The sequence below is a fragment of the Brachypodium distachyon genome, chromosome 1 (genome assembly GCF_000005505.3).
Source record: "Brachypodium distachyon strain Bd21 chromosome 1, Brachypodium_distachyon_v3.0, whole genome shotgun sequence".
Lineage (NCBI taxonomy): Eukaryota > Viridiplantae > Streptophyta > Magnoliopsida > Poales > Poaceae > Brachypodium > Brachypodium distachyon.
Genome location: NC_016131.3, coordinates 903,063 through 929,719, shown reverse-complemented (window position 1 = coordinate 929,719; position 26,657 = coordinate 903,063). Strand labels below are relative to the sequence as shown.

At 45.8% G+C, this 26,657-nt stretch overlaps 3 protein-coding genes, 1 long non-coding RNA gene and 2 pseudogenes across 6 annotated transcripts; 3 read left to right on the top strand and 3 right to left on the bottom strand.

The window, feature by feature from the left end:
* Positions 1-281: 281 nt before the first annotated feature.
* On the bottom strand, positions 282-5,892 carry LOC100825248 (putative disease resistance RPP13-like protein 3). Of its 3 annotated transcripts, none has more exons than XM_024458065.1 (3): positions 5,752-5,892; positions 3,618-5,308; positions 282-2,689 (listed from the first exon to the last, which is right to left on the bottom strand). In XM_024458065.1, the coding sequence occupies exons 2-3, from the start codon at positions 4,445-4,447 to the stop codon at positions 745-747; spliced, it is 2,775 nt and encodes a 924-aa protein (XP_024313833.1). In that variant the 5' UTR covers positions 4,448-5,308; positions 5,752-5,892; the 3' UTR covers positions 282-744. The 3 variants fall into 3 exon arrangements, with proteins under 3 accessions (XP_024313833.1, XP_024313834.1, XP_024313835.1); XM_024458066.1 differs by having other exon boundaries at positions 3,618-5,284; positions 5,752-5,889; XM_024458067.1 differs by having other exon boundaries at positions 3,618-4,511; positions 5,752-5,887.
* An 871-nt stretch (positions 5,893-6,763) lies between these two features.
* Positions 6,764-12,316, bottom strand: LOC100824945 (putative disease resistance RPP13-like protein 3). Its single transcript, XM_003559079.4, is given in 3 exon segments — positions 6,764-7,240; positions 7,242-9,165; positions 11,255-12,316. Coding segments are annotated over 3 exon segments (2,805 nt in total). The 5' UTR covers positions 12,070-12,316; the 3' UTR covers positions 6,764-7,174.
* Positions 12,317-12,649: 333 nt separating this feature from the next.
* LOC112269789 lies at positions 12,650-16,930 on the bottom strand. Its single transcript, XR_002961874.1, has 2 exons — positions 16,697-16,930; positions 12,650-13,047 (listed from the first exon to the last, which is right to left on the bottom strand). It is a non-coding gene; the product is annotated as an uncharacterized LOC112269789 (long non-coding RNA).
* LOC104582890 lies at positions 14,086-16,087 on the top strand (annotated as a pseudogene).
* A 136-nt stretch (positions 16,931-17,066) lies between the features above and the next one.
* LOC100824336 (pentatricopeptide repeat-containing protein At4g25270, chloroplastic) lies at positions 17,067-18,860 on the top strand. Its single transcript, XM_010231101.3, has one exon. The coding sequence runs from the start codon at positions 17,117-17,119 to the stop codon at positions 18,563-18,565; it is 1,449 nt and encodes a 482-aa protein (XP_010229403.2). The 5' UTR covers positions 17,067-17,116; the 3' UTR covers positions 18,566-18,860.
* A 4,288-nt stretch (positions 18,861-23,148) lies between these two features.
* On the top strand, positions 23,149-26,460 carry LOC100824024 (annotated as a pseudogene).
* The last annotated feature ends 197 nt before the right edge of the window (positions 26,461-26,657 follow it).

Below are 26,657 nucleotides of genomic sequence, written 5' to 3'. Positions count from 1 at the left end.
GGACAAGGAGAATCCATCCGATTCCGGATTACGGGAAGCACTTAACCGCGACAGCCGTCCGTCCAGTTTCCTATAGATCCAAGTGTCCAGCACAAATACATCTGAATCACGACGATAGAATTAATTGAAGAAAGGATTTTAAAAGGAAGTCACATGTGTAAATCTGATCAGGAAGAATACATATATGACCTCTGGCCACAAATTTGTGCATGCAGCAGATGCCATTCTTCTTCAGTTTCATATACTCCACTAGTATAGAGCAACAACAGAACAGCATGATATTGTTCAAGTGTCCACCACAAATACATCTGGATCAGTACCCTCAATAGGATTACTTAAGGGATGTGTTTTTCAAACAAAAAAAAGTATAAGCAGTACAGTACGTAACAGGTGACACTTAGTTAACATTACATCCATCAGGGAGCATATACTCCAGCAGAAACTATCCCATAATCGATACAAACAGTCTTAATCACAGGAAAGTAAACAACCGAAACGAAATACAGGTGTTCAAAAGAAACAATCCACAATCCTGGATGCAAACTAAAGTTTCAGTCCTCAAAAGTAAGCAAGGGAAAAGACCAAACAATTGTACTTCCTCAAACTAGAAAGTAGCAACTGAGACCACTCTCTTTGGAGGCGACCCTGTTTCAGCTTTCATTTTTCATGCCAAATATTGAAAGTGCAACTGGTGACGATGAATATTTCATCCGCCCATGGATTGCTATTTTAATTCCCAGCAGTTTAACCATATATAGTAACTGAGGAAAAGTTGGGACTGGCAGATACTTCCTTCATGAATGCAGTAGCTTCAGCCTGGCTTTCGGAACGTGTGGCACCCTTGTTTAGCCATGCCGCTGCATGTTTGAGACATGGGAGATGCTCAATGCCTAAACTGAAACCATGTTTTTTTGCCACGGACACAGTGAAAGGCAGCTTAAGAATCTCAAGCTTGGGCATAGCTCCTTTCACAAAAGTAACATATGCTCCTTCCCCATCAGTACAAAAGATGGAGAACTCCTTCAGACTTGGGAAACCAATGCCTTTGACTGTAACCTTATCTTTTGGTCCTGTTTTCAGCGACAGTTTCAGGCGAAGTAAAGCTGGGAGCTCCCCAAGAATGCATAGACCCTCTTCTGTTAAATCAGTTAAATTGATTTCAAGGGAAACTAGGCTGGTGAGTGTTCGTCCAATCCACTTTGGAACAACTGGGAAATAGTAGTCACTGGACATAGAAAATATTTGAAGGGCAGATGGTGGATGTGACCAGGAAGATAAGAACTCAAGGGAACCATTGGCACTGATTATCTCTAAAGACCGGAGTTTGCAATTGACAAGCTTGCTCAGTGAAGAAAGTAACATCACCTCATGCCTCTTATACTCATCAGATTCTACATGATTAAGACATACATTGAGTTCATCCAAACTTGCCAGGTTTCCGAGATCCTCCACTGCATCTGCTGGACTCCTGGTAATATTAAAGCCTGAGATCACTCGTAAGTTCCTCATACCCCCGATGCCATTCGGTATCTTTGTTTCCCCTGCAACGAGTACATGTCGTAGTTTCATCAGCTTAATAATTCCAACTGGCAACTCGTTCACAGATGTATCCCTAAGATCTAGGGTCTCTAGACCATCTGGCAACACAATCCTTGATGGTAGCTTTGATAGGCTCCTGCCCCTCAATCTGAGGTACTTTAGTTGGAACAATTTTTCCATACCGTTAATAATGTACTCCTCCAAACCCTCACAATCTGCAAAATCCACTACACGCAGAGCTTTAAATTTAAGCAGACAAGGCAAGTGTTTGATGCAATCTGAAGTTTTTACTGTTAGAGACCGCACATGGCTTAGATCAACACATGACAATGCAGATGCAAGTTCATGGTCAATGTGCTGGACTGATAGTCGCCTAATAGTACCGTGGCGATTTGCCAAACTTGTTTGACCTATGCCTACCACAGTGAAGAAATTATCCTCAGACGATTTTGAAATAATAATTTCAAGCATCATGTCATGGACCCGGCAGGCACGAGCCTTCCCATCACAACCAATGTCTACCGGTTGGAGCATGCTTTTGTTGATAAGCTCGTAGAAGTAGTTCTCGGCGACCTCTTGCTGGCTCTGTCCACGCTCTTCAGAGATAAAGCCTTCTGCTATCCATCGCCATACTAGCCTCTCTCTCTCAATGACACAATCCTCAGGGAATGCACTTAAATACAACAAACATGTCTTCAGATTAGGTGGAAGATCATCGTAGCTAAGGGATAGTATGATACTCACTCGCTCTAGACTTTGGTTTTTCTCCAATGCAAAACCAATTGACCTTTTGACCTTCTCCCACTCCTCTTTAATAGCCGGTTTGTTTGCTAGTAAACCAGATGTACTAATAATTGCCAATGGCATGCCTCCACATTTTTTCAGTATTTCATTTGAAACTTCTTTAAGCACATCAGGGCAGCAGTCCTCCGAGCCAAATATTCTTTTGAAAAACAGTCTTCTAGAGTGAACATCACTTAGGGCTTTCATTTCGTACATAAAGTTGTCACCATCCAGACAACATGACCTTGCTACGTCAACAATGCGTGTAGTAACAATGATTCTGCTAGAACAACTATTCTCTGGGAATGCGTACTTGATAGCATCCCATTCTGCTGCGGACCATATATCATCAATGACGACAATATACCTAGGAAAGCCAGTAAATATGGCAAGGAATTCAGTTAGAAAACGTAAATGGATCTGGAGACACCAGCTCTCCGGCATTAATTACATATGGCTTGGGTACTCGGCTACTTAATTAAGTGTGTCGCCCTTACTTATTACTTATGTTTCCATACGCAGTTTATTGTGCAAATGTGTCTTGTGTGCAAGCATGAAAAAGAGAGTAGGTATAGTTACTGTATAGCAGTCTATAGCTACTATTGAGTTGCATCCATGCAGCCTAAGGAGTAGGGACCAGAGTGGCATATGTATTCATTCTTGAACCTAGGATTATTGGTTTTGATGTTATATTAAGTTGTGGCACTACCAGTTAAGCTAAGGTGATCAAGGAAATATGGGCAATATAGTCATACTTTTCAACTACATGTTTATGTATGCTTTTTTAGAGGAAAGACATTGCCCCAACAGCCAACAGCCAATGAGAGTTATACATAAATCATGCTAATGATCTTAGTTTACAATAGAAACAGCATCAACAGGAAACAAGATCAGCATTACAGAGTCAAAAAATATATTTTAAGTGCATACTTTTAAAGGCCAGATTGAAATTTTGAGTAGTCTGAGTAACATTATCAATCTGCATGTATTAGCTTTGTGTTTTAAAAAATTTGGGCTCCATGGAGCCCGAGCGTGCTCTAAAAGCACTTTTTGCATTATCCTCTCTTTTTTTTCGCCCAGTGATATTATAAGTGCAAAGCTGCAAACAAATCGACTTAATATTGCAAACTGGAGGATTGGCTATAAATCGTTTCAGAGTATCAAACATTTGTGCTAGCATGTTTTGACATGTTTTACTGCGTGAAATATTTCTAGTACAGATCGTAAGCATGGCTGAGAACGGTGCAGTACTATTCGATACATGATATATTACAAAAGGAGCAGCGTAAAATTACCTCTTATCTTGCAGCATTCCTCTCAGCTGTGCCATGGATTTCCTTTCGTCCCAATCATCAGTATTTTTTGTGTACCCATCTCGGCATGACACTTGAGAGATTACATCCTTGATTATTTTCTGCTTATCTGGCTTTTGCGATAATGTTACAAAAGCCCTACAATCATAATGTCCTTGAATATTCTGATAGACCTTATTTGCCAGTGTTGTCTTTCCCAATCCACCAAATCCAACAATAGACAACACCCTGCGATGATGTTTGGTTGTGCCGTTTCCTTCTTCCAACATCCACTTGGAAAGAAAATCTCTTGGACCATCCACACCCACAAGGTGTGCGTCCTCAGCAAAAAGAGCATGCAGTCGGGGATCCACGGTTGTATGGCTAGAGGTGCTGCAAGGAGTATCATCCAGCTTGTAACTATTCTTAAGCTCTTTCACTTGCTTGATGCGAGCCTTCAGTTCGTCGATTTCATCGGCGATTCCATACCGATCTCCAAGCGTATTTAATTGCTGGGCAGTCTTGCGCAAGAACTCCTTGAAACCGCTATGGCATACGCCATTGCCAAGGCGGTGAATGAACTTGTCGATGCAATCCTCAATATCATAAGCCAGCTCTCTGACGATCGACATCCATGCCTTGACCTGGACGTCGGGGTCTTCTAGCATCGTGTACTTGTTAGCCGCTGCATGCATGCTGGATAGCTCACATCTGAGGGACATGATCTCAGAGCGAACCCCTTTGAGGCGGCCATATTCGCTGGTGAGAAGACCCGTGAGCTTCAACAGCAGGGGACCCAATGCACCAAGTGAAGCACTCACCACATGCGCCATTGATCAGCTTTTCTATTCCATATCGCCACACTCCAACGATCTCTTGTTTGTGTTTGTGAGCTCGCTGGAAATGGAAATGCAGAGGAATGGACGGAGGAAGAGGACAAAGCAATGGGGTTGGTACTAGCTAGTTGCAAAGCTTAATTCATCTACCTAATCAAAATTTCTCAACAACCTTAATTATTCAGATGAAGCAAACTGAGACACGATCTAAGCGAGAATTAAGAAAAAACAATTCAGATTCCAAGTTCTGACTTCTGGCAAGGGGAATCTCATTTATTAGTAGTAACGTGTTGAGGTTAATAAAGCCAAGCATCTTGCTAGCCACTTGTACATTTTAACAGTAAACTGAAATGGTCAATTATTCGTTATTAGAACATAAAGCATATCATATCTTACAGTGTCTATCTACTAGACCGGAGAACACCTAAGTCAGAGGAGATGACGAAATGATTTCGATAACTGAATTTTTAGTTATGATCACTGAACCAATAGAGTCTACAGACTGATTCAAGGTCAGTCCCAGTGCACATCAATTTGAAGAATAAGAACAAGAGTTTTGGACCAGGTGATATTGACGGTAAGCCAACTATATATAACAAGTGGTGTATGGAATTTGTACATGTAGTTGCATTAAAAAAACAGTATGATTAATTGGACTTGTTCATAGGTGTAGCGTGCAACTATACATGTGAATGCCATGGATCAACGACTAACGCGTGTTAGCCTGAAACATGAACGCGTAAAGAGGACTCCTTCCTCATTGCCGTCAACCTCGCGTTTCGCAGCTCGGTCTCCTGGGTAGGGTGTCAATGGCATGCACCCACAATTTGATATCTGCAGTGTCATGTCACCATAATCCTGGTTTGATTCAGCAGCGAGTGCACATTTTAAGAGCAGACATGAACACAAACCATGTTCCAGCTTCAATATAACACAAGTTAAGTAAAACACATTGCATCTTACATATTAGCTCTGAAATTATTTCGACAACTGTGTTTTAAGTTATGACCGATTAATAAATAAAGGCTACTTACTGATTCAAAGTCAGCTCCAATGGACATCAATTTGAATCGAAGAGTAAGAACCAATTTCAGAACAGATGATATCGAGAATATGAGAATTATATACTCCCTCCATCCCATAAGTGACTCAAATTTGTTCAAATATGAATGTATCTATGCCTAAAAAGGGTCTAGATGCATGCAATAGAAAGTCACTTGATATGGGACGGATGATACGGGACGGAGGGAGTACGTGGAACAAGGGGCTACGACGCAGACAGTTGAGAGAGCGTGAAGTACCTGGTTTCGGAGGCTTCCCGTTCCTGCCGCGTCGTGGAGGCGGCGGGGGAGGCCAGCAGATGGGTGCGCGTCGAGGAGAGCCACGGATGGGATCGGCGCGCGATGCCGCCGCATAGCCGGAGGACGCATCGTCCAGGCGACGATTGAGCCCGGCTGGGGACAGAGTACGCGCCGTAGGAGGCGCTTCATGGGATATGGCGGCGGAGCGGCGGGAGATGCCGGCGGCGAGCCGGAGTATCATCGCCGGTGGAAGATGTGAGGTGGACGGGGGGAGGCAGGAGCCAGGAGGTGCTCGTGTAATGTGGGCCTTTTGTCCCTCGGCCCACTGGACGATGATGTCTTCGATCGTGCCTTCTGGGCCTTAATTTTATGGGCTGGAGGAAATAAGATACATCTGAATCACGACACTGAATTATATTTCGAAGGAAGTCAGGCGTAGTTGTCTTGAGCATGCCGCAGCAGAGAAGCCATTCTTCTTCAGCTTCATATATACTCCAGTAGTATATGATATGAGGTGATATGATATTTTAGGTGTCCAGCAGAAAAATACATCTAGATTTATTTATTTTTGAAACGAAAAAAAAATACATCTAGATCACCACAGTAGTTAACATTACATTTTCCATCAGGAAGCATAAACTCCAGCAGAAATAATCCCACGGTCCATGCAAAATCAGGTCTTAATCACCAGAAAGTAAACAAACGAAACACAATACAGGTGTTCAACAGGAACAGTCCACAGTCCTGGATGCAAATGAACATAGCTTACTAGCAACTCAGACCACTCTTTTTGGAGGCGACCCGGCCCTGTTTTGAAGAATTACAATGAAAATTTGGAAGTAGAAGCACCAGCAACTCAAATAGATGAATGAATCCATTACGATTTCCAAATTATGAAAATTTGGAAGTAGAAGCATCAGCAGTCACGCGTAGTTGCCTTGAGCACGCAGCAATGAAGACATTCTTCTTCAGTTTCATATACTCCAGCATACTTCAGTTTCATATACCACAGTAGGATTGTTCAACGGATTTGTTTTTGAAACAACAAGTAACAAGCGAGAGTATTTCCATCAGGAAGCATAAACTCCAACACAAATAATCCCGAGATCGATGAAAAACGGAGCTTAATTAGGTCTTAATTACCAGAAAGTAAACAACCCAAACACAATACAGGTGTTCAACAGAAACAATCCACAATCCTGGATGCAAATGCACATATCAAAAAAAAAAAACTCAGATCACTCCTTTTTGAGGCGACCCGGCCCGGTTTCAGCTTCAGTTTTTCATCGTTTCATCTGGACGTTCCAAGCAAGCCAGCCTCAAAGTCACATCGTCCTGGAGTTGAAAACCATTCAGCAGGTTTGGACAAAAGAAACGTACCAAGTATTAGTTAACTTGAAGGAGAAAACAGCGGGGCCATGTTTTAATTCCCCTCCTTGCTCTTTTCCTCGTCATTACCACCAGTCTCTTCATTGTCCTCTTCATCTGGTTACCCCATCGATATAAACAGTGGGATGGTTGGGATGGACACCTGCTTCATTCCTGATCGCAGTAGCAGCAGCTTTGCTCTCAGAAGGTGTAGCACCGTTGTTGTACAACCATACCCTTGCTTGTTTGAGACAGGTGAGATGCTCAATACCTAAATAGAAGCCATAACTTTTTGCCACTGACACATGGAATGGCACAGTAAGGTCCTCGAGCTTGGGCATAGCCCCTTTCACGAACGTAACTTGTAACGCAACATTGAGGAAGATGTTGAACACCTTCAGAGTTGGGAATCCATGGACTGTAATCCTATCTTTTTGTCCTGTTTTGAGCCATACTTCCAGGTAAAGTAAGGATGGGAGCTCCCCAAGAGTGTGCAGACCCTCGTCCGTAAGTTCAAGTAAAAATATGTTGATGTGAGAAAGGCTGCAGAGTGCTGGTGTGATCCATCTCGGAACGTACGGAAAATAGTAAAAACTATGAAATAATTGAAGGGAAGATGGTGGTGGGGACCAAGAACCTAAGAACTCAAGGGAACCATGGCTATATATCCGTAAGGTCAAGAGTTTACACCTGCCAAACTTGCACGACGAGGAAAGTAACATCTCTTCGTGCCTCTTGTATTCGTCATGTTTTCCACCATCCAAATTTACATTGAGTTCATGCAAACTTGTCAGGCTCCCAAGATCCTCCACTGCATCTACTCGACTCTGGGTAATAGTAAAACCAGACAACACCCGTAGGTTCCTCATATCTCCAATTCCATTTGGTATCTTTGTTCCCGATTGAACAAGCAGGTGTTGTAGTTTAATGAGCCGAACAATTCCAGATGGCAAGTCTTGCACACCTGTACCCCTAAGATCTAGGGTCTCTAGATCACCTAGCATCACAATCCCTTGTGGTAGCTTTGATTTGTGTGTGCGACCAAGGCTGAGGTACTTTAGTTGGAACAATTTGTCCATACCGTTCATATCATACTCCAAATCCTCACAACCTTCAAAATCCAGCACACGCAGAGCTTCAAATTCAGCAAGACTTGGCAAGTGTTTCATGCAACCTGATGATGTTACTGTCACAGATCGAACATGGCTTAAGTCTTCATTTGCCAATGCAGATGCCAACTCCTGGTCAATGTGCTGGATTGATAGTCGCCGAATAAAACGGTGGCGATTTGCAAAACTTGTTTGGCCACTGCCTAGCACCGTCATGAAGTTATCTTCGGCCGATTTTGAAATAATAATTTCCAGCATCATGTCATGGACCCGACAGCCACGAACTTTACCATCATATTCAAAGTCCACTGGTTGGACCATGCTTTTGTTGATAAGCTCATAAAAGTAGCTCTCGGCGACCTCATATTGGCTCTGCCCACGCTCTTCAGAAATAAAACCTTCTGCTATCCATCGCCGCACTAGCCTTTCTCTGTCAATCACATAATCCTCAGGGAATGCACTTAAATACAACAAACATGTCTTGAGATTAAGTGGAAGATTATTGTAGCTAAGGGATAGTATGCTCCTCATTCCCTCTAGACTCCGGTTATTTTCCAATGCAGAACCAATTGACCTTTTCACCTTCTGCCATTCCTCCTTAACAGCTCGTCTGTTTGCCAACAAACTAGATATATTAATAATTGCCAAAGGTAGGCCTCCGCATTTTTTCAGTATTTCATTTGAAACTTCTTCAAGCATATCAGAGCAACAGTTCCCCGAGCCAAATATTCTGTTGAAAAACAGTCTTCTGGAATGATGATCACTTAGGGCTTCCATTCTGTACAAACAATTATCACGACCCGAACAACATGATTTTGCTACATCAACATCACGTGTTGTAACTATAATTCTGCTGGAACAATTATTCTCTGGAAAAGCAGACTTGATAGCGTCCCATGCTGATGCAGACCATATATCATCAATGATGACAAGATACCTAGAAATGTCAACCAATTATGGTAAGGAATTCATTTAGAATAGGTAGATTACAGATCAGGGAACTCCAAAATTGCATATGATTCACGTACTAGAATCGTTTTATTAAGTGTAGCATCCTTACTTGTTGTTTATGTTTCTATATGCAGATTATTGTTCAAATGTTTAAGTATGAAACTAAGAATACATATAGTTATACTACTATTAATTTGCATCCATTGAGTCTAAGGAGAGTTGGCATGCCCCCGATTTTCTTAAAATTGTGACAGTTGGGTCTTTTCTTTTCAGGGTGGAGACAGTCAGGTTCTGCACGCAGGCTTCTTGATTTTGATGCGTGCGTATTACGTCGTAGGTCTTTTGTTTCCAGGGTCAAGACAGTCAGGTCTTGCACATTGAAAGGGCATTTCTTTCCTAAATGGTTTTGGTGGTGATGACAACGTGTTTTGTTATCTAATCTTGTGCTAAGTATTTCAGGCTTTATAAAGAACTCGACACAAGATGATTTGTGGACCCTCAAAAAGAAAAGAAGCGTAATGATGTTTAGCGGCTTTTTCGGTTAATTTGAGTCGTAGGACATCCGTACTATTAAGAGAGGATCCACAAGGGAAGGTAACGGGTGAATCAATTTCACGTACACATCTACACCAAATTGCACCCACTAAAAAGCCTACCCAATAAGATGTGAGAAGAAAACTTTTTTTAAGGGGTTTGTTCTGGCTTTTCTCGTTCACAGGCGGTGGAAGTTCCGGGTGAACTTTCGTCCGAACCTCCGGGTGCTCTCTGTTAGTCCCGGAGGAATATGCGGAACTTCCGATGAATATTCGGAACTTCCGGCTACCCAGCGGAAGTTCCGGCCTATCCCGACCAGTGCCTAACGGCTCGATTTTTTGGGACCCCATTTATATACCCCTCGTCCCCAACGAGCAAAATGACCAAGCAAGCAGCCAAGAACACCACCTCTCACCCCAAGAACACCTCAAGCTTAAATCTCCAAGATCTCCCTCCCTAGTCACTCATAACTCTTGATTCTTTGAGGATTGGAGGAGAAGATCTTGATCTTGGGTTTCACCAAGTCAAAAAGTTGATTCCCCTTGTTTTCTTTGTGGATTTCGTTTCTCTTGGGTTGTTGGGAACCCTAGACGGAAGCGGTCACCTCGAGTTCTCCCTTGGTGATTGGGGAGCTCGGGGCTTGGATTGGGAGCCTCCTATTGAGTTGTCGAGTTTGTCCCGGTCAAGTTTGTAAGGGTTCGGCATTCTCCCTCAAGGAAGCCATTAGTGGAACTCACCTCACCTTTGTGGTGTTGTGAGAGATCATCCCACCTTCGTGGTGTGGTGAGTTGTAGAATAGAGTGAGCCTTCGTGGCGTCTCTACCTTTGTGGTAGAGCACTTCTCCAAACGGAGACTTACACCGATCCCAATAGGTGGGACTCCGGTGAAATATTCGTCTTCGCGTGTGGTATCTTTTCCCCTTTACATTTTTGCTATCTATTGTTGCTTCGGCTATTGCATTTCATACTAGGGTTGCATTCACTTTAGAGAATCTAGTAAACCCTAGGATTAAGTGTTTGTATCTTTCAAGAAAAGAAAAAGAATACATAGACTTGATTTTGGTACCATATTAAGTTGTAAGCACAACTAATTCGCTAATGTCTAAGATGTGTTAGCTTTAACTTTTTCTTTCGTAAACTGAGGACACGTTTATTTTTCTGCAAAGCCTACATGCCAAAATTTGAGTAGTTTGAGTCATTATTAAAGAATACATCAGTTTTTATTTTGCAAGCAACACTATTTTACTTTTTCTTTTTCGCGTCGGGATTTTCGAATTACAAGTGCAACAAATCAAGCTAATATCGTGATCCGAAGGAACTGTTAATATTTTAAGAATGACAAACATTTGTTGCGGTAAGCCTCTTTTACCAAGGTTTCAATAATGAAGATGACCTATGTACGCAAGGTGTGTGCGTAAGTTGGTTACCCATGTGAAATGTTTCCAGTACAGTTGGTAATTATATAAGGATGCCTGAGGGGTGTAATACTGTAATAACTAGCAAAAATAATGAAGACTTCTATAAGGAGGTTTTAAAAATACCTCTTATGTTGTAGCAGTTCTTTCAGCTTTTCAATGGATTTTCTTTCATCCCAATCATATGTATCTTCTTTGGATCCACCTTGGCATTGATCAATCACATCCTTGATAATTTTCATTATAGCTGGCTTTTGCGAGATTGATACGATAGCCTGACAATCAAACTTTCCTTGAATCTTGCGATATACTGCCTTTGCAAGTGTTGTCTTTCCTAATCCACCAAACCCAACGATAGACAGAACCCGGCGATGCATCTTGCCTTCTTCCAACATCCACTTGGCAAGATCATCTCTTGGGCCTTCAATGCCAACAAGGTGTGCCTCCTCGGCAAAAAGAGCGCACAACCGGGGATCCACCTTTGTATGGTCAGTGGTGCTACAAGCAGTGTCACTCAGCTTGTAACTATCCTTGAGCTCTTTCACATGCTTGATGCGAGTCTTCAGTTCATCGATCTGGTCAGCGATTCCGCTGCGAGAACCCAGCGACTTGAGAGAACGAGCGGCGTTACGGAGTACCTCCTTGAAGCCACCGTTGCGGCGCCCTTTTCTGCCGAGGCAGCGGATGAACTTGTCGATGCAATCCTCAATATCATAGGCCAGCTCCCTCAGCAAGGAAATCCATGCCTTCACCTGGACATCAGGGTCTTCTAGCATGGTGTAGCTCTTGAGCGCGGCGTGCATGCTGGTCAGCTCGGATTGGAGGGCCTGGATCTCGCCGCGGACGCCCCTGATGCGGCCGTACTTGCCAGCGAGCAGGTCCGCGAGCTTCCCCAGCAAGGGGCCCAGGACGCCGTGCCCGGCGCTCACCACGGCCTCCATTGGCGACCTCTGCACTGCTAGCTATTCCCCATCTTCATCTCGTTGGTGTGTGTGTGTGCTGCTGCTGGGAGGAGAATGTGAGATCTGGGAGTGGCCGGAGGGAGGAAGAGGAAAGGAGGAGCAATAATTTGGTGCTCTGTAGCTTCTTGGCAATGGCTGGCAATAATTGGGCGCTCTGCGAGCTTCTTGGCAATGGCCATGTGCTTATGGAGTTATGAGTCCTTCAGTAATCAGTACTCCTGCTGTCCTGCATGTCGGAAGCAGACCGAGGAGTAAGGAGTTAAGCGGAGGATCTAGGTTACTAGTCTTTCTTTAGTGTGTAGTATATTGATTAGTTGGTCAAAGCTGCTTTTATATTTGATTAATTGGTCAAAGCTTCTTGGCAATGGCCATGTGCTTATGGAGTTATGAGTCCTGCACTCCTGCTGTCCTGCATGTCGGAAGCATACCAAGGAGTTAAGCGGAGGATCTAGCTTACTAGTCTTTCTTTAATATGTAGTATATTAATTGGTCAAAAGTGCTTTTATATTTGATTAATTGGTCAAAGCTGCATTTTTATATTTGATTAATTGGTCAAAGCTGCATTAATCAAACCATATATATCTTGCCAGACAAAAGTTATGAGAGAAACATGCATGGACACAACTTTGGAAAATTCTAAAACTTCTGTCAAAAATCTCATATGCATGCCTCCAACGAAAGAACAAAATGAAACTCAGACTTTGTTCAAAAGGCAATGCCTTCCCCCCTTGTGCTTCCCTTGAGAAGTCAGTCAACGGCTGGAGTACTTATTAACTCCAGCAAGTTTATTAACTGATCACGGTTACAATATCAATATCGCCGGACCTCTTGATCTCTTTGAAGCATGGATCAACATCCAGCTTTAAAAATCCTTCTGATGGTCCATATTCTTAATTGGCTCCTGTGGCACATTGCAGGACGCTGCATCAAATGCCCTGCCATTGCTTCAGTATGTGGCTAGGAGACAGAGAAAAACAGACATAAATATTAACTTCTCGGCAGGTCCAATGAAAGTATTTTCAATTTTTTTCTATGACATATAGGCCCAACCAAGAGACATGGCAAAATATGGCCAAACGATAACATGTGCATATAAAAATGAACTTCTTTTGCTTATTTTATTTTTAGAATTCGCCTTCTTTTCTTCGGTATGACGCACATGGGTCGTGTCATGGATAAAATTGAACAGAGAGACAAGATGAAACTTTAAATAGACAATTGGACTATATACTAGCAGGACGCGGCTTTCGTGACATACGTTACGTGGCATGGGGGTTGCTGACACTGAAAATAGAAGGTAATTTTTTTTCGCCTCGTGCTTTTGTATTTTGGAAAGTCAGTCAATTTTGTATTATGCAGGCTGGACCCTGGAGGTACCTGTCAAAAATATAGATTAGCTTGGTTGTGCCTACCTTTTTCTTTTTTTGAATTTCCCCTTCTTTTTCTTCAGTACGAGGTATGAGCCCGTATGACTGAGAAAACATAGGTCGCATGCAGTGGTTGTACCTACCAAAATGGGCCTTCCTTTTCTTTTCTAAACAAAGTTTGCCTTCTTGTTTTTCAATATGAGGTATGGATTGTATGACCGGGAAAATATAAGATGGTTTTAACTACCAAACGGGATTACTTTCGTTTTTCTTTCTTAGATTTGCCTTGTTTTTCTTCTGTATGAGGTATGAGTTGTATGACAGTGCAACACTATATGTTGCTTGAACCTATAAAATGGGCCTTCTTTCTCTTTCTTTTCATTTTTAAAGTTGACTTCTTTTTCTTCAACATGTGATAGATCTGAGTTGTATGATCAAAGAAACTAGGTTGTATCTAACAAATGCATGCCTTGTTTTTCTTTCCTTCTGTATATATTTGCCTTTCTTTTTCTTCAGTGCAGTATGAGCTGTGTGACCGAGTAAATATATAGAGAAAAAAAAGACAGAACCTGGATAAGACGCTTGGAATATTTATAGTGTACCTGTTCTTCTGTACCAGCTGCTTCCCTAGCCGAGAGGAAGGTGCCTTGTTTCACTATGTTGCCTCACTTCCTTCTGCACTTTCTCCTCTTCATCATCCCCACGCCCATGTCCAACACCATTGGTGAAAACGGGTTGAGCTTCGGCGGCGGCATCCCTTTGGGTGTGCTCCAGCTTGAAGGTGTGGCTTCGATCACAAGGGTAGCACTTTTGCTAACCAACAGCAATCCCCAGAAGAGCGGACAAGCTTTCTCTAAGCGTCCGTTTGACTCCATTACCTCCTTCTCAACAACCTTAGTGTTCCTCATCATTCCCCCAGATGGTAATGGCAGGGGGAGTGCGCATGGGCTTGCCTTTGCGCTTTCGTCGACGATGGACTTTGTGTCCAACGCCCATCCGGGTCCATACTTGGGCCTGACCAACATCAAAAGCAATGGCAACGGCTCAAATCAAGTATTTGCTGTTGAGCTTGATACCATCAAGAATCCTCAGTTTGCTGATAACCACGTTGGGATTGATGTGAACAGCATGGTGTCTGTCAATTCCAACACGGCTGGTTACTACACCTCAAATGCTGGTAAGTTCTCTCCCTTGAGGCTTGCTAGTGGGGAACCGATGCAAGTGTGGGTGGACTATGATGGCATCTCGTACAACATTAATGTCAGTTTAGCACCTTACTTAGAGCACGAGCCTCGACGTCCGCTGCTGTCTAGCTCTGTCAATCTTACATCCATGCTGGTAAACAACTCGTTCTATGCTGGGTTTTCATCTTCTACTGGCCTCCTCATATCCAGGCACTATATTATTGGCCGGAGTTTCAATACCACTGGGAAGGCTCGGTCACTTAACTACACGGCCTTGTCTCAGGTTATAGAAAATGTTAAACGGAAAGCACGAAACCGCTCGCTTATCCCCAGGGCCATTCTTGTACCGGTTGTCACACTAGCAGCACTAACTGTGCTTGTCATTCCTGCTGTTATTTATGTTCTTAGGAAGAAGGCGAGGGAAGATGGTGAGTGGGAAATCGAGGCCGGGCCACCATCTTTCACATATAAAGAGCTAGCCACTGCAACAAGAGGTTTCAGTGACACAATGCTATTAGGGGAAGGAGGATTTGGGGAGGTGTACAGAGGGGTGCTACAAAACACCTCAAAGCAAAACGTTGCGATCAAGTGTGTTTCGCCCGAGTCAAAGCAGGGATGAAGGAGTTCATAGCCGAGATCATGATCCTTGGCCATCTCCGCCATCGCAACCTTGTCCAGCTGCTCGGTTATTCTCGGCACAAAAGTGAGCTCCTTCTAGTGTCCGATTGCATGCCAAATGGTAGTCTTGACAGGGTTTTGTACGGTCAAGATGGGCAAGCTGGCCTAGATTGGGTTTACAGATTTAACATTATAAAAGGCATCGCGTCTGGTCTCTTCTACCTCCATGAGGATTGGGAGAAGGTTGTCATCCATCGAGACATCAAGACAAGCAATGTGCTCCTCGATACTGAAATGAATGCAAGAATAGGTGATTTCGACCTTGCGAGATTGCACAATCATGGAACAGATGCCCAACCCACGCATCTGGCCGGCACCAGGGGGTATATTGCTCCTGAGCTAGCAAGGCTTGGAAGGGCAACAAAGGCGACTGATGTATTTGCATTTGGTGTGGTAATGTTGGAGGTTGCTTGTGGGAGGCATCCAATAGAAAGGAATAATTCTGGTGAACCAGTGCTGCTGACATATTGGGTGCTCCACGCATGGGAGAGCGGTGCTGTCCTCACGACAGTAGACCCAAGATTAGAAGATTACATCCTGGAGGAGGTAGAGTTGGTACTAAAGCTTGGCCTGCTATGCTCACACTCAGTAGCCAGTGCTAGGCCAAGCATGCGCCTAGTTCTGCAATACCTCGAAAAGGATGCACCACTCCGAGATTTGCAGCCCAGTTTTTTTAACCTTACCAGCAGGGATGAAGGTTTTGACCAATATATCCTGTCATGCCTCTCTATAGGGCCGACTATGAGTGTCCTTTCTGGAGGAAGATAATGAATATGGTAACGATGATCCAGGTTTACAACCTTGCAGGATTTTCATTTGTGTGATGGGCTCTCCAGAAATCCACATTATTGTAGTCTAAAAGTGTGTTATGAACTATTCTCCAGTCTCCACAAGTACTGTTGTATGAACTATTCTATGTTTTATGAACCTGCGACATCGATGAATGCTTTGATACTCGTTTTGGATACACAAAAACCTTGTACGTCATTCTTTGGAGAATAAAATTGTTGTAATTATCCTGGTTTTACTCTGTGCAGATTTCCTGGATTCTTATGCGCTTGTCAAAGACAACATGGTCAGGATTTCCTAGCTTCAGTCAACTTAGCTGAATCTAAAGGCAGAATAGGAAATTGGGTTGTGCAGAAGATACAAAGCACAACCTGGGACTAGGAGCAATGCAAGTTACTACTACATCCGCTGCTACGGCTCCCCAGGAACAATGCGGACTGCATCCTAACATACCCATGAACTTGTAGGGCTTAGGGCAGGTAGGCCGCCGTTCAGATTTAGCATCCAGAAAAAAAATGCTGCTAAGTTCGGAGAGCAATCCAGAGAGAAAGAAAATGGAGGGGCAGAGATCTGAGCGGGCACAAATACCTAGCCGCGTGCGTGCCGCCGTAGTCGGAGGCGAGGCGAAACGATGGAGCCACGGCGGGGGGGGCGTCGGACGCGTATTGGGCGTAGGGTGCTTCGCCAGGATATCGACGGCGATTGTTTTTATATTTGGGCTGGGGGTGGCGCCGGTTAGCCGGAGTCTCATCGCCGGTGGAAGGGGGAGAAGAGGGGTGGACGAGGACGACGGAGAGAAGGTGGTCGATCGTGTTGGGCCTTTTTGTGGCTTGTGCTGGGCCTTTTTGGAGATTGCGTTGGGCCTTTCCTGGTTTCGTAAAGCCCACCAAAAAAGACTGTTCTGGATGATTGCCTGACAGCTTCTTGTTTCTCAAAAAAAAAAAAAGGACTGACAGCTTCTGCTCGGTTCACCTGAAGAAGAAGCAACAAGAGCCATTCATTCATCCAATGGCGCTAACAGCCACCGTCAGCCAAGCCTCCGGCGCGCTCCCACGGCGGCGCCACCGCCGCGCGCCCGCTTCCTCCACCCGGCTGACCACCCCGTCCCTCCCCTCCTCCGCTTCGTCTCCGGCAACAACAACCCTGGACCGCGTGCTCGCGGACCTCGAGTCCAACCCGCGGCTCCTCACGCCGGCCCTCCTGGCCCCGCTCCTCGCGGCGCTCCCTCTCCACCACGCCCCGCGCCGCCACCTCGCCGCCCTCCGGGGGCTGCTCCCGGTCTCCCTCCTCCGCCGGCACCCGGAGCTCTCCCTCCGCCTGCTCCACCTCCACGCCTCCCTCGGCCTCCTCGCCTACGCGCACCACATCTTCGACCGCCTCCTCCCCGCTCGCACCCGCCGGGACGAAGCCTTCCCCTGGAACTGCCTCCTCGCCGGCTACGCGCACCTGGGCCGCCATGGCGACGCGCTCGCCGTCTACCTCCAGATGGGCGAGGAGGGCGTGCCGAGGGACCGCTTCACCTTCCTCTGTGCGCTCCGGTCCTGCGCCGGCGCCGGCGTCGGGGCCGCCGCCGAGATCGGCCGGGCCGTGCACCGTGACGCCGTGCGTGCCGGCCTCGCCGATGAGGTCTCCGTCTGCGACGCGCTAGTGGACATGTATGCCGAGTGCGGCGACCTGGAGATGGCTCGGAAGGTGTTCGATGCAATGCCCGAGAGGGACGGCGTCTCGTGGAACGTCTTGCTTACCGGATGCCTGCGGCATGGGCCCTCGCCACGGGCTATGGAGGTCTGGAGAAGGATGCTGGGAGAAGGGCACGAGCCTGACTCGGTCGCGTTGTCGACGATGCTCTCGCTCTCGTCGCTGCAACCCAGTAAACAGGGACTGGAGGTTCATGCCTGGGTGATCCGTCATGGGCTCAAGACGGAGCTGTCGGTGGCAAATGCTCTGGTTGAGATGTACTCCAGGAGGAATGAGCTAGGCCATGCCGTGTCGGTGTTCGAGTCGATGGCGGTGAGGGACCTGGTCTCCTGGAACGCTATAATCTCCGCGCACCGACGAGACTTTGGAGTCCTGATGGTGTTCCGTCGCATGGTGGACTCCGGAACGCGGCCTGATGAGACCACCTTTGCAGCGGTGCTCTCTGCGTGCGAGGATTTAGGATTGGTGGAAGGTGGAACAAGGCTGTTCTCCGAGATGGAGAATGAATATGGCATTCAGCCTACGCTGGAGCACTATACATGTGTTGTGAACATGCTGGGCAAAGCAGGGTTGGTCAACGAGGCTTATGAGTTCATATCGAAGAGGGCGCCTCTCGGTCGTGAACCAACGATCTTGAAGGCTCTGCTGGATGTTAGCTCGGTACATGGCAACATCAGGATCAGGGAAATCGCCGCAAAGATGTTGTCCGACTTGGAGGCTGACAATGTGCATAATTTTGTTACCGATGAAAATCTATGAAAACACGACGAGGTGCAGAGAGTGAAGAAGATGATGATGGATAAAGGGTTGTAAAGTGAGCTGATGGATCACCCATGATCACAATATTTGCTCCTTTGCTGCTAATTTGTGGTGATTTTGCACAGACTTGACTTTGCACATTGTATTTAACCCAGATTCAGGTTCTAATATTTCTATAGTCCAGGATCAGTATGACATGGATTCTTGTGTTTATACTGGTCGGAGATAATCATGTTTCATGGTACTCAGTGTACAGTTATGCTTTTGTCTGTGAAATAGCGATTCTTCTGATGCATTCGGCTGTGATCAAAATAAGATATAGTTTTCTAAAAGAATGGGCCCGTAAGCTCCATAGAAACTATCAATTCAGCTAGAGCAACTCTAGCAAATCCCCTAAACGGCCGGAACACTGCAAGTTCAGTTCCGCCCAGATCCCAGCAGAACAGATCCCTCAAAATCAAACCAAACTTTTGAAATTAAACTTTGCATGAATTTTAAATAACACATATTCGACGAACACATCACATTGCATATATAAATTTGAGTTCTGCATGCGCAATTTTAGTTCTAAACTACACAAAGACTACTACTAACCGAGGAGCAAGCGCAAAAAACAAAAGTTGCTCCTCCTTTGGCGGCATCTTCTCGCCGGATAGGTTAATCCACCTAGCGGATAGACTTAAATGTTGTTGCACAAGCAGTGTTACGGTCCAGAGCTGGCCTTGATCAGCCTGGCCAACCCATCGGCTCTCTCCTTTTCTTAGGCTCGACCGATGACATTTCGTCGGAATCATTCAATCTAGTAAGTGGAGATTCTCTTCAAGCTTATCTCACATGCTAAGGTCCTATTTTTTGGGAAATTGCAATGCACATTTGATAGTATTCTAGAACACTTTGAATAATTGGGGAGTGTTGAAAATTAGCAATGCATATTTGAGAATTTTTTGAAAAACTTTGGATAATTAGAAAAATAAGATATTTACAAGGAACCTTCCGGTGAATGTTTTGTTGGAAATATGCCCTAAAAGCAATCATGTGATGATGTTATTTTCTATGTATTCATGAATTAATGTTATTGTCCTGAAACATCATCACTGATATGTATCAATGAATATGTGATTCATTTGTGAGACTATGTATTCTATGATGTTATTCTAATGGTCCCTGGTCATTAAGGTTATGCGGACACATAACTTAGACTAGCAGTTTGACTCAGTATGATGATTATGTTTCACAAGTCATAGGGCAAGGTGTTGCCGACCGATAGCATGGACTCGTTAATGAGATTACCGAGTCGGACAGACCCGCACTAAGACACAACGAGATGATTGTCATTTGTTAGTCTCAAGTACCATGTATATGCTAGTCCTAGACCTGAGATCTTCGCATGTACTCGGGATGTGAATCGGCCTACTTAGGGGTTGCCAAACGTTACTCCGTAACTGGGTAGTTATAGGTGATTTTCGGATTTGCTGTGAACCATGCCGAAAGTCATGGTTGATTAAGATGCATTTGCCCCTCCTTCTTGGAGAGATATCTCTGGGCCCTCTCGAGTGATCAAATTCGGAAAGCATGGACATGCGACTTGGGTTAAGTGTTAACCCGTTCAGGAATCTGCATCACATGAACGAGAAGAGAGCCGAGCTATGCACAAGGATGACAAGCACTCTCCTTGAGCTCGACACATATATCGTAAGGCAAAAGAAATGTTACATATGACACATTGTCCTCAAGCCATGTCGCGCCTATGGCGCCTTTATGAGGACATCCAGGAGATTCAAGAGAATTGTCTTCGTTTCTAGGTGGTTAAAATCGGAAGAGAGAGCAATAAAGCAGCCCATGAACTTGCTGTTGTAGCTAGATCGAATGGTCGCAACAGTTTCTGGTTGGGACATGTCCCACCAATTGCCAATATTGTAGCTACTGACAATGTAAATTGCATGTTGCAAGATGAATGAATCGCTCTCCTTCCCTTAAAAAAAAGAAAGGAGTTGATAGAAATCATACTTGGTCAAAGTGATACCGTACATACCAAATTAAATTTAAATTACTCCACGTAGTTGAAGATATTGCTTTTGCCAACAGTAACATCGAGTAGAGGTTCAAACAGAATATCATTGTTTTCTCTTCGGTTGTTCTGTTGCAAAAATTCCAAAGAAGCTCATCTGAAAAAAAATGCCAACGACTTGGGCTAGTTAGTAGCACAATCAATCCAAAAAAAAAAGAAGCGACGACTGACGTGGTTATGACTAATCACGTATCTTACTTGAGGATACCCTCTACAGCCCAATACGGGGCCCATACAGAAACCTATTACAACTTCAGTAGTCACATACTAAATCCTGCGGCTCAAGACAAGGAAGTTTAATTGTAGTACATCTCTTTCTTGTATTTAACTTGACTCTACCCGAGACCTGGCCTCCTACATATATAAAGGATCAGGAGGGGGAGCCAAGGAGAACAATCAACATCTAATCCACAACCCTAACCGTCGAGACGCACATCTAGTCTCACCGGTACTCTTGTACTCACACCATCAATACAAACCGTACGGACATGACGTATGGGTATTATCTTCCGAGGGCCCTGAACCTGGATAAATCTGTGTCACCCCTTGCTTGTAAGCCACCGGAGTTGCCATCGCACACGCGTAGCTCTCCAAGGTCCAAGTCCATCAACATGGGCATTGTCGAAGGTACCCCTTCGTCAACGCCCCCTAAAAATGAACGGAAACGAAGTGGGCGTCGTCTTGGGCACCTGGAGCACATCCGCCGTATGCGGTATGCCAGCCCCGTGCATGCTGCGCTGCTCCCCTCCCTGCCACAACTCAGCCGGTCCTAGGACTGGGCAACCCGTAGGCTTGCTCGAGGTGACTCCGCTCATGGTGGCACCCGACCCCTCCTCTCTGCCTCTCGTCTTCCTGGTCCTCGTCGGCTCGCCCTCGCCGCCTTGAAGGGCTCTGCCGCCTCCGTCCCTGGGGTCGCTCCCGCTGCCGCACTATCGCGCCCGCTGCTCGTGTCCTCCCGAGGCGCACTGTCCACCTTGTGTCCTCCGCCGTCTCCCTCATCGCCTTGAAGGGGTAGGGAAATCACCGTGGCCTGGTCTGAGCAAGCAGCAGATTTTGTGGTAGGAGACATTTGGGAGGGAGGTGTACTGGCCGGTGGTATTTTGGGAAATAATAAGGCAGTTACCGGAAGGAAAAACATCACGAGCATTAACGGGGGAAACTAAGATGGAGTTTACTATGGATCTAATTGATCGCACCCGGGGCATGGGGAGTGGCGCATGGGAGGCGAAGTAGTAGTTAGCCAGGGATGAGGATCGGGAAGTTCTCCCCTGCGCAGGTTGGTTGCGAGCGATGGGCTGGGCCATGACCTGCCAGAACAGGAGCGCGCGAGAAAAAAAAGGAGACGACGTGATTCCAGGATATAGAAAACAGGAATAGCCCATGTCATTGGGAATAGCCCACCGTGCAGGAGGACCGCGTGGGAGGTAATCGCACGGGATTGAGTGAGCGCGTCGGGACAGATTGTGCTGATGCAAGTTAGAACGGGAATTAGATGGAAATTGGTAATTAGATTGCTGATGTGGATAGGCTGCATGTGCAACTTGCTAAATTAACTGCACTTAGTGGGTTTCAACTTTATAGAGTTATTAGATAAGATACGGTAATCTTCTCTTCCTTCTTAATTACTAGTGGAATGTTCGTGCGTTGCTACGGATTGACAAACTTATGTGTGATTTTTACTACGTATCTCACCGCAGATGCCGGTGACGTCTACCTGCCCCTGCATCGGATGCCTCCGATTTTATCTTCCATGTCCCCTATTTCGCCTCAGGCAGGTCAATTCGACGGTGGTTATGGGGAACCGGGGGAGACGGAGGGGACAAAGAATGGAGGCGGATCGTGGCGACTGCGTTGTGCGAGCAGGAGGCAGATTGGGGCGGGTGTGCGAGGGGGAGGGGGCGAGGAAGAGATCGGGCTTTGGATCCCATAGTAGCTTGGTGAGGCGTCGGCCGAAAGACGGAGACCAGGCAAGGGGTGGAAGGGAAGCGGTCGTGACTCGTGCGGGAGACAAACGACGTATTGCGACACCCACACCATCATCACCAACTCCAATTTAATAAATAGTAATAGATCATCCCACGCTGGCAAAATAAGATACAAGCGTTGGGACTGGCCTAAATGCGGAGATATTTTGGTCCCTATGCGAACCGGAAGAGGAAAAACATGAAAAAAAAACATTACTCCGAACTCGTAATTAAGTTTTTTTTAAGTGATAAAAGGAAAGGAGTATTTTTTTGACAACGAAAATAAAAAAGGAAAGGAGTAAAGGTCGCGGGAGGGCACACGCGGTCCGAACTCGTCACGAGAGAGGTCTTTCCCAATGGATTGATGCCATCGACTTCTTTTTTATTTTAGGGGACTTGATGGCATCGACTTGGTTACATCCAAACAAACCGAGCTGGAGTTGGTCTTTGAGCCTGTTTGGCCCATGTACTCGAATCGGACTCGGTGAGCAGCTCTGCCTCTTTATAGGCCCAGATAGGCCACGAGGTGAAACCCTAGTGCTTCGAGCGAGGCCTTCTTGATATAGCAGCACGGCGTTTTCCTTGTGACCGAGGCGACCGAGGTAGACTCGCTCACCAGGTCGAGGCGGAGGCGACGAACGAGGCGGCGAGGGGGTGAACCGGGAATCGATCTGCGCCGGCCGGAGCGGTCCAGCCGACTAAGGATCCAGGCCGGAGGCAGCGCCGGCGAGGGCTCAAGGGTTGGCGAGGCGAGCAGCGGTGGAGGTAGGGCGGCGCATTGATCAGGCGGCGCGGAAGACTTGAGCAGCTGCTGCGGTCTCGATTCAAGGTACTAGCAAACAAATTTCTTCTGTTTCACTTGAGAAAAAAGGAAACTTTTTTGTGCCTCGATCTCGAGTCCCAATTTCGCTAGCACTCCTTGAGTTCAATCTCAACTAAGAGGAGCACTGAAATTGGATCATCTGACTCCACTCTAGAGTTCAAATTCAATCTCAATTAAGAGGAGGACTAGGTTTGCTCGCTGTACAATATAAATCGTGGACGCGTTTTGCCTTCTTCAGGTATAAATGGGGACCAGAATCTACGATCCACTTCTGAGGACCAGTGTCCCGCAGCAGCCGGCAACAACCTTGCTATCACGCTGCCAGAGCCATGCCTGCAAGGTGTGGGAAGAGATAGAACCAGTGGTCTGCATGGGAGTGGCAGTTGGTCTGTGTTGGGCAGCATGGAGATACTACGAACGCAAGTCAAGTCTGCGCACCTATGGACGGTACATAACCGGCAAGACGGCTGGTCCAGTGGTTGGCCGCGAAGACGAGATTGACCGTGTCACTTCTATTCTCTGCCGCAAGACCAAGAACTGTGCTGCCCTTGTTGGAGCTCCAGGGGTCGGCAAGACGGCCATCGCCGAGGGCCTCGCGCAGCGCATTGCTGCTGGTAACGTCCCGCCAGAGCTCAGGGTTCGCGTGTCCTGGAGGTCGACGTCGGGGCGATCCTGTCTGGAACCATGCTGCGTGGTATGTTTGAGAGGCGTCTGAAGAGCGTGGTAAAGGAGGCTGAGGACTCGGGCGGCAAGATCATCCTCTTCATCGACGAGATGCACATGCTTCTTGGCGCGGGTAATTCTCAGGGAACCTGTGACGCCGCCAACATGATTAAGCCGGCGTTGGCCCGTGGACGTATCCGCTGTTTGGGCGCGACGACTTTTGATGATTACCGCAAGTATGTCGAGGGGGATGGCGCGCTTGAACGGCGGTTCCAGAAGGTGCACATTGGGGAACCGAGCACGCAGGAGACCATTGCCATTCTGCGGGGGCTAAAGCAGCAGTATGAAAAGCACCATGGCTTGGGAATCCAAGATGCTGCTCTTGTTGCTGCCGCACAGCTCGCTGGTCGCTACATCACCGGTACGCGAGGAATTAATTTACTCCTAATAGTTTCTTCTTATAAGTAATTGATTCGTGCCAGTGCCTTATATGAATAGATTTATCGGTTAATCTGCACTGTAATGTTCCTTCTCCAATAAGTTGCACCCATGAGTGACAAGAATAGATGTCTGTTATACATAATTAATGTGTTCTACTGCTGGCTGTGTACTGTAGGTCGTCAATTTCCTGATAAGGCTATTGATCTGATCGATGAGGCGTGTGCTGCTGTAAAAAAGATGAGGCGTCAAGAAGAGGAAGTGGACACCGTGCGTAGCTCTGCAAATGCACTGAAGGAAGCAACCGTTGCACCGAATCATGTTGCACAAGTAGGCATTCTCTTCCTAATGACCTTGTATACTGTTCCAACCAATTAGTTATGTTTGTCATGCAAATTCCGATGTTATCATTTGAAGGTTGTTAGCAGATGGACTGGAATTCCTGTCACTGCACTTGCTCAAGAGGAGAAGGATAGGTTAACCCACCTAGCGGATAGACTTCATGAGCGAGTTGTTGGCCAGGATGAAGCAGTAAATGCTGTTGCACAAGCAGTGTTACGGTCCAGAGCTGGCCCTGATCAGCCTGGCCAACCCATCGGCTCTTTCCTTTTCTTAGGCTCGACTGGTGTTGGAAAGACAGAGCTTGCAAAAGCTCTTGCCGAGCAGCTATTTGACAGTGAAAAGATGCTGGTTCGCATTGACATGTCTGAATATGTGGGGAAATCATCTGTGAGACGTCTCATTGGAGCACCACCAAGGTTTAATTTTTATAATTTTTGAACACTACACTTTCACTTGGTCTTTAGTTTATCTGATCTGTTGTAACTTCTTGAAGCTACATCGGCTATAAAGATGGTGGACAGCTACTGAAAAAGTCCGGAGGCGCCCATATTGTGTTGTCCTATTCGACGAGGTGGAGAAGGCAGATCCCGCGGTGCTGGACGTTTTTCTTCAAATTTTTGACGATGGTGTGCTGACTGATGGCAAAGGTCAGAGCGTGGATTTCAAGAATACCATCATCATCATGACTTCAAATCTAGGGGCAGAGCACCTGACAGCAGGAATGGCTGGAAAAATGACAATGGAAGCCGCGCGGGGCCTTGTGATGAAAAAGGTCCGTGAAACTCAGGCTGCTGTGAAGGCTCTAGTTGACACCTACTACCTACTGATTGTCATATATGTTTATTGTTGCAGGTTCGGCGATGCTTTAAGCCTGAACTTATCAACAGGCTGAGTGAGATTGTGATATTTGAGCCGCTTTTGCACGACCAAATGAAGGAGATCGTGAAAATCCAGATGAAGAGTGTTATTGCCAAGGTAGCTGACAAGAGCATCTCTCTATTTGTGAGTGATGCTGCCTTGGACGTCATTTTGTCGGAATCAGTCAACCCAGTAAGTAGATCTTCTTTTCCAGCTTATCTCACATGATTAGGTCCTGTTTTCGATTAACCATGATTATTTTCCTCGTGTCTGTTTATATGCATGCTTGCAGATGTATGGTGCAAGGCCCATACGTAGGTGGGTGCAGAAGAACGTGATGACAACGCTGTCCCTAATGCTCGTCAAAGGCGAAGTCAGTGAAGGCTCAACAATTTCCATGGATGCGACGGAGGACAAAAAGGGGCTCAAGTATGAAGTGTCGAAGAAGGTGGTTTAGATCCCCACGAGGCAAAAGAGGCCAGGGCTGCAGGGCAATCTCCATAGTTGATTTTATTTGCCCCCTTTTAGGCGACCGGTTAAACTATATGTGGTGCTCATACTCATATGTAGATTAGAGAAGAAGAAGCTACTAACATGTACTGTAGCAACCAGGTTACTATATTAATTCCATGTTCAATCTTGCGGTGACAATTGCACTCAATGGGTCTACCTATTGACAGCAAAATTGCACATTTTCTAAACTGCCAATCACACAAACAGGGGATAATGTTACCGACAACTGATATGTTCTGCTACGTCCGTGTTCTGTTACCTTTCCTCCGTTTCTAAATATAAGATGCTCTAGCTTTGTCTTCAGTAAAGTTTGACCAAAGTTTTAGAAAGACCTGTCAACATCTACAATTCTAAATTGTTTTATTAAATCCATCATAATATATATTTTTTCATAGTACACTTATTTGATATTCTAGATGTTAG

What these genes read in the sequence shown, in the direction of transcription:
- LOC100825248 (XM_024458065.1), bottom strand. Translation starts at nt 4,447, where the DNA reads ATGGCGCATGTGGTGAGTGCTTCACTTGGTGCATTGGGTCCCCTGCTG. An exon ending in GGAATGCTGCAAGATAAGAG is followed by an intron (nt 2,690 to 3,617) that starts GTAATTTTACGC and finishes TGGCTTTCCTAG; the next exon opens with GTATATTGTCGTCATTGATG.
- LOC100824336 (XM_010231101.3), top strand. Translation starts at nt 17,117, where the DNA reads ATGGCGCTAACAGCCACCGTCAGCCAAGCCTCCGGCGCGCTCCCACGG.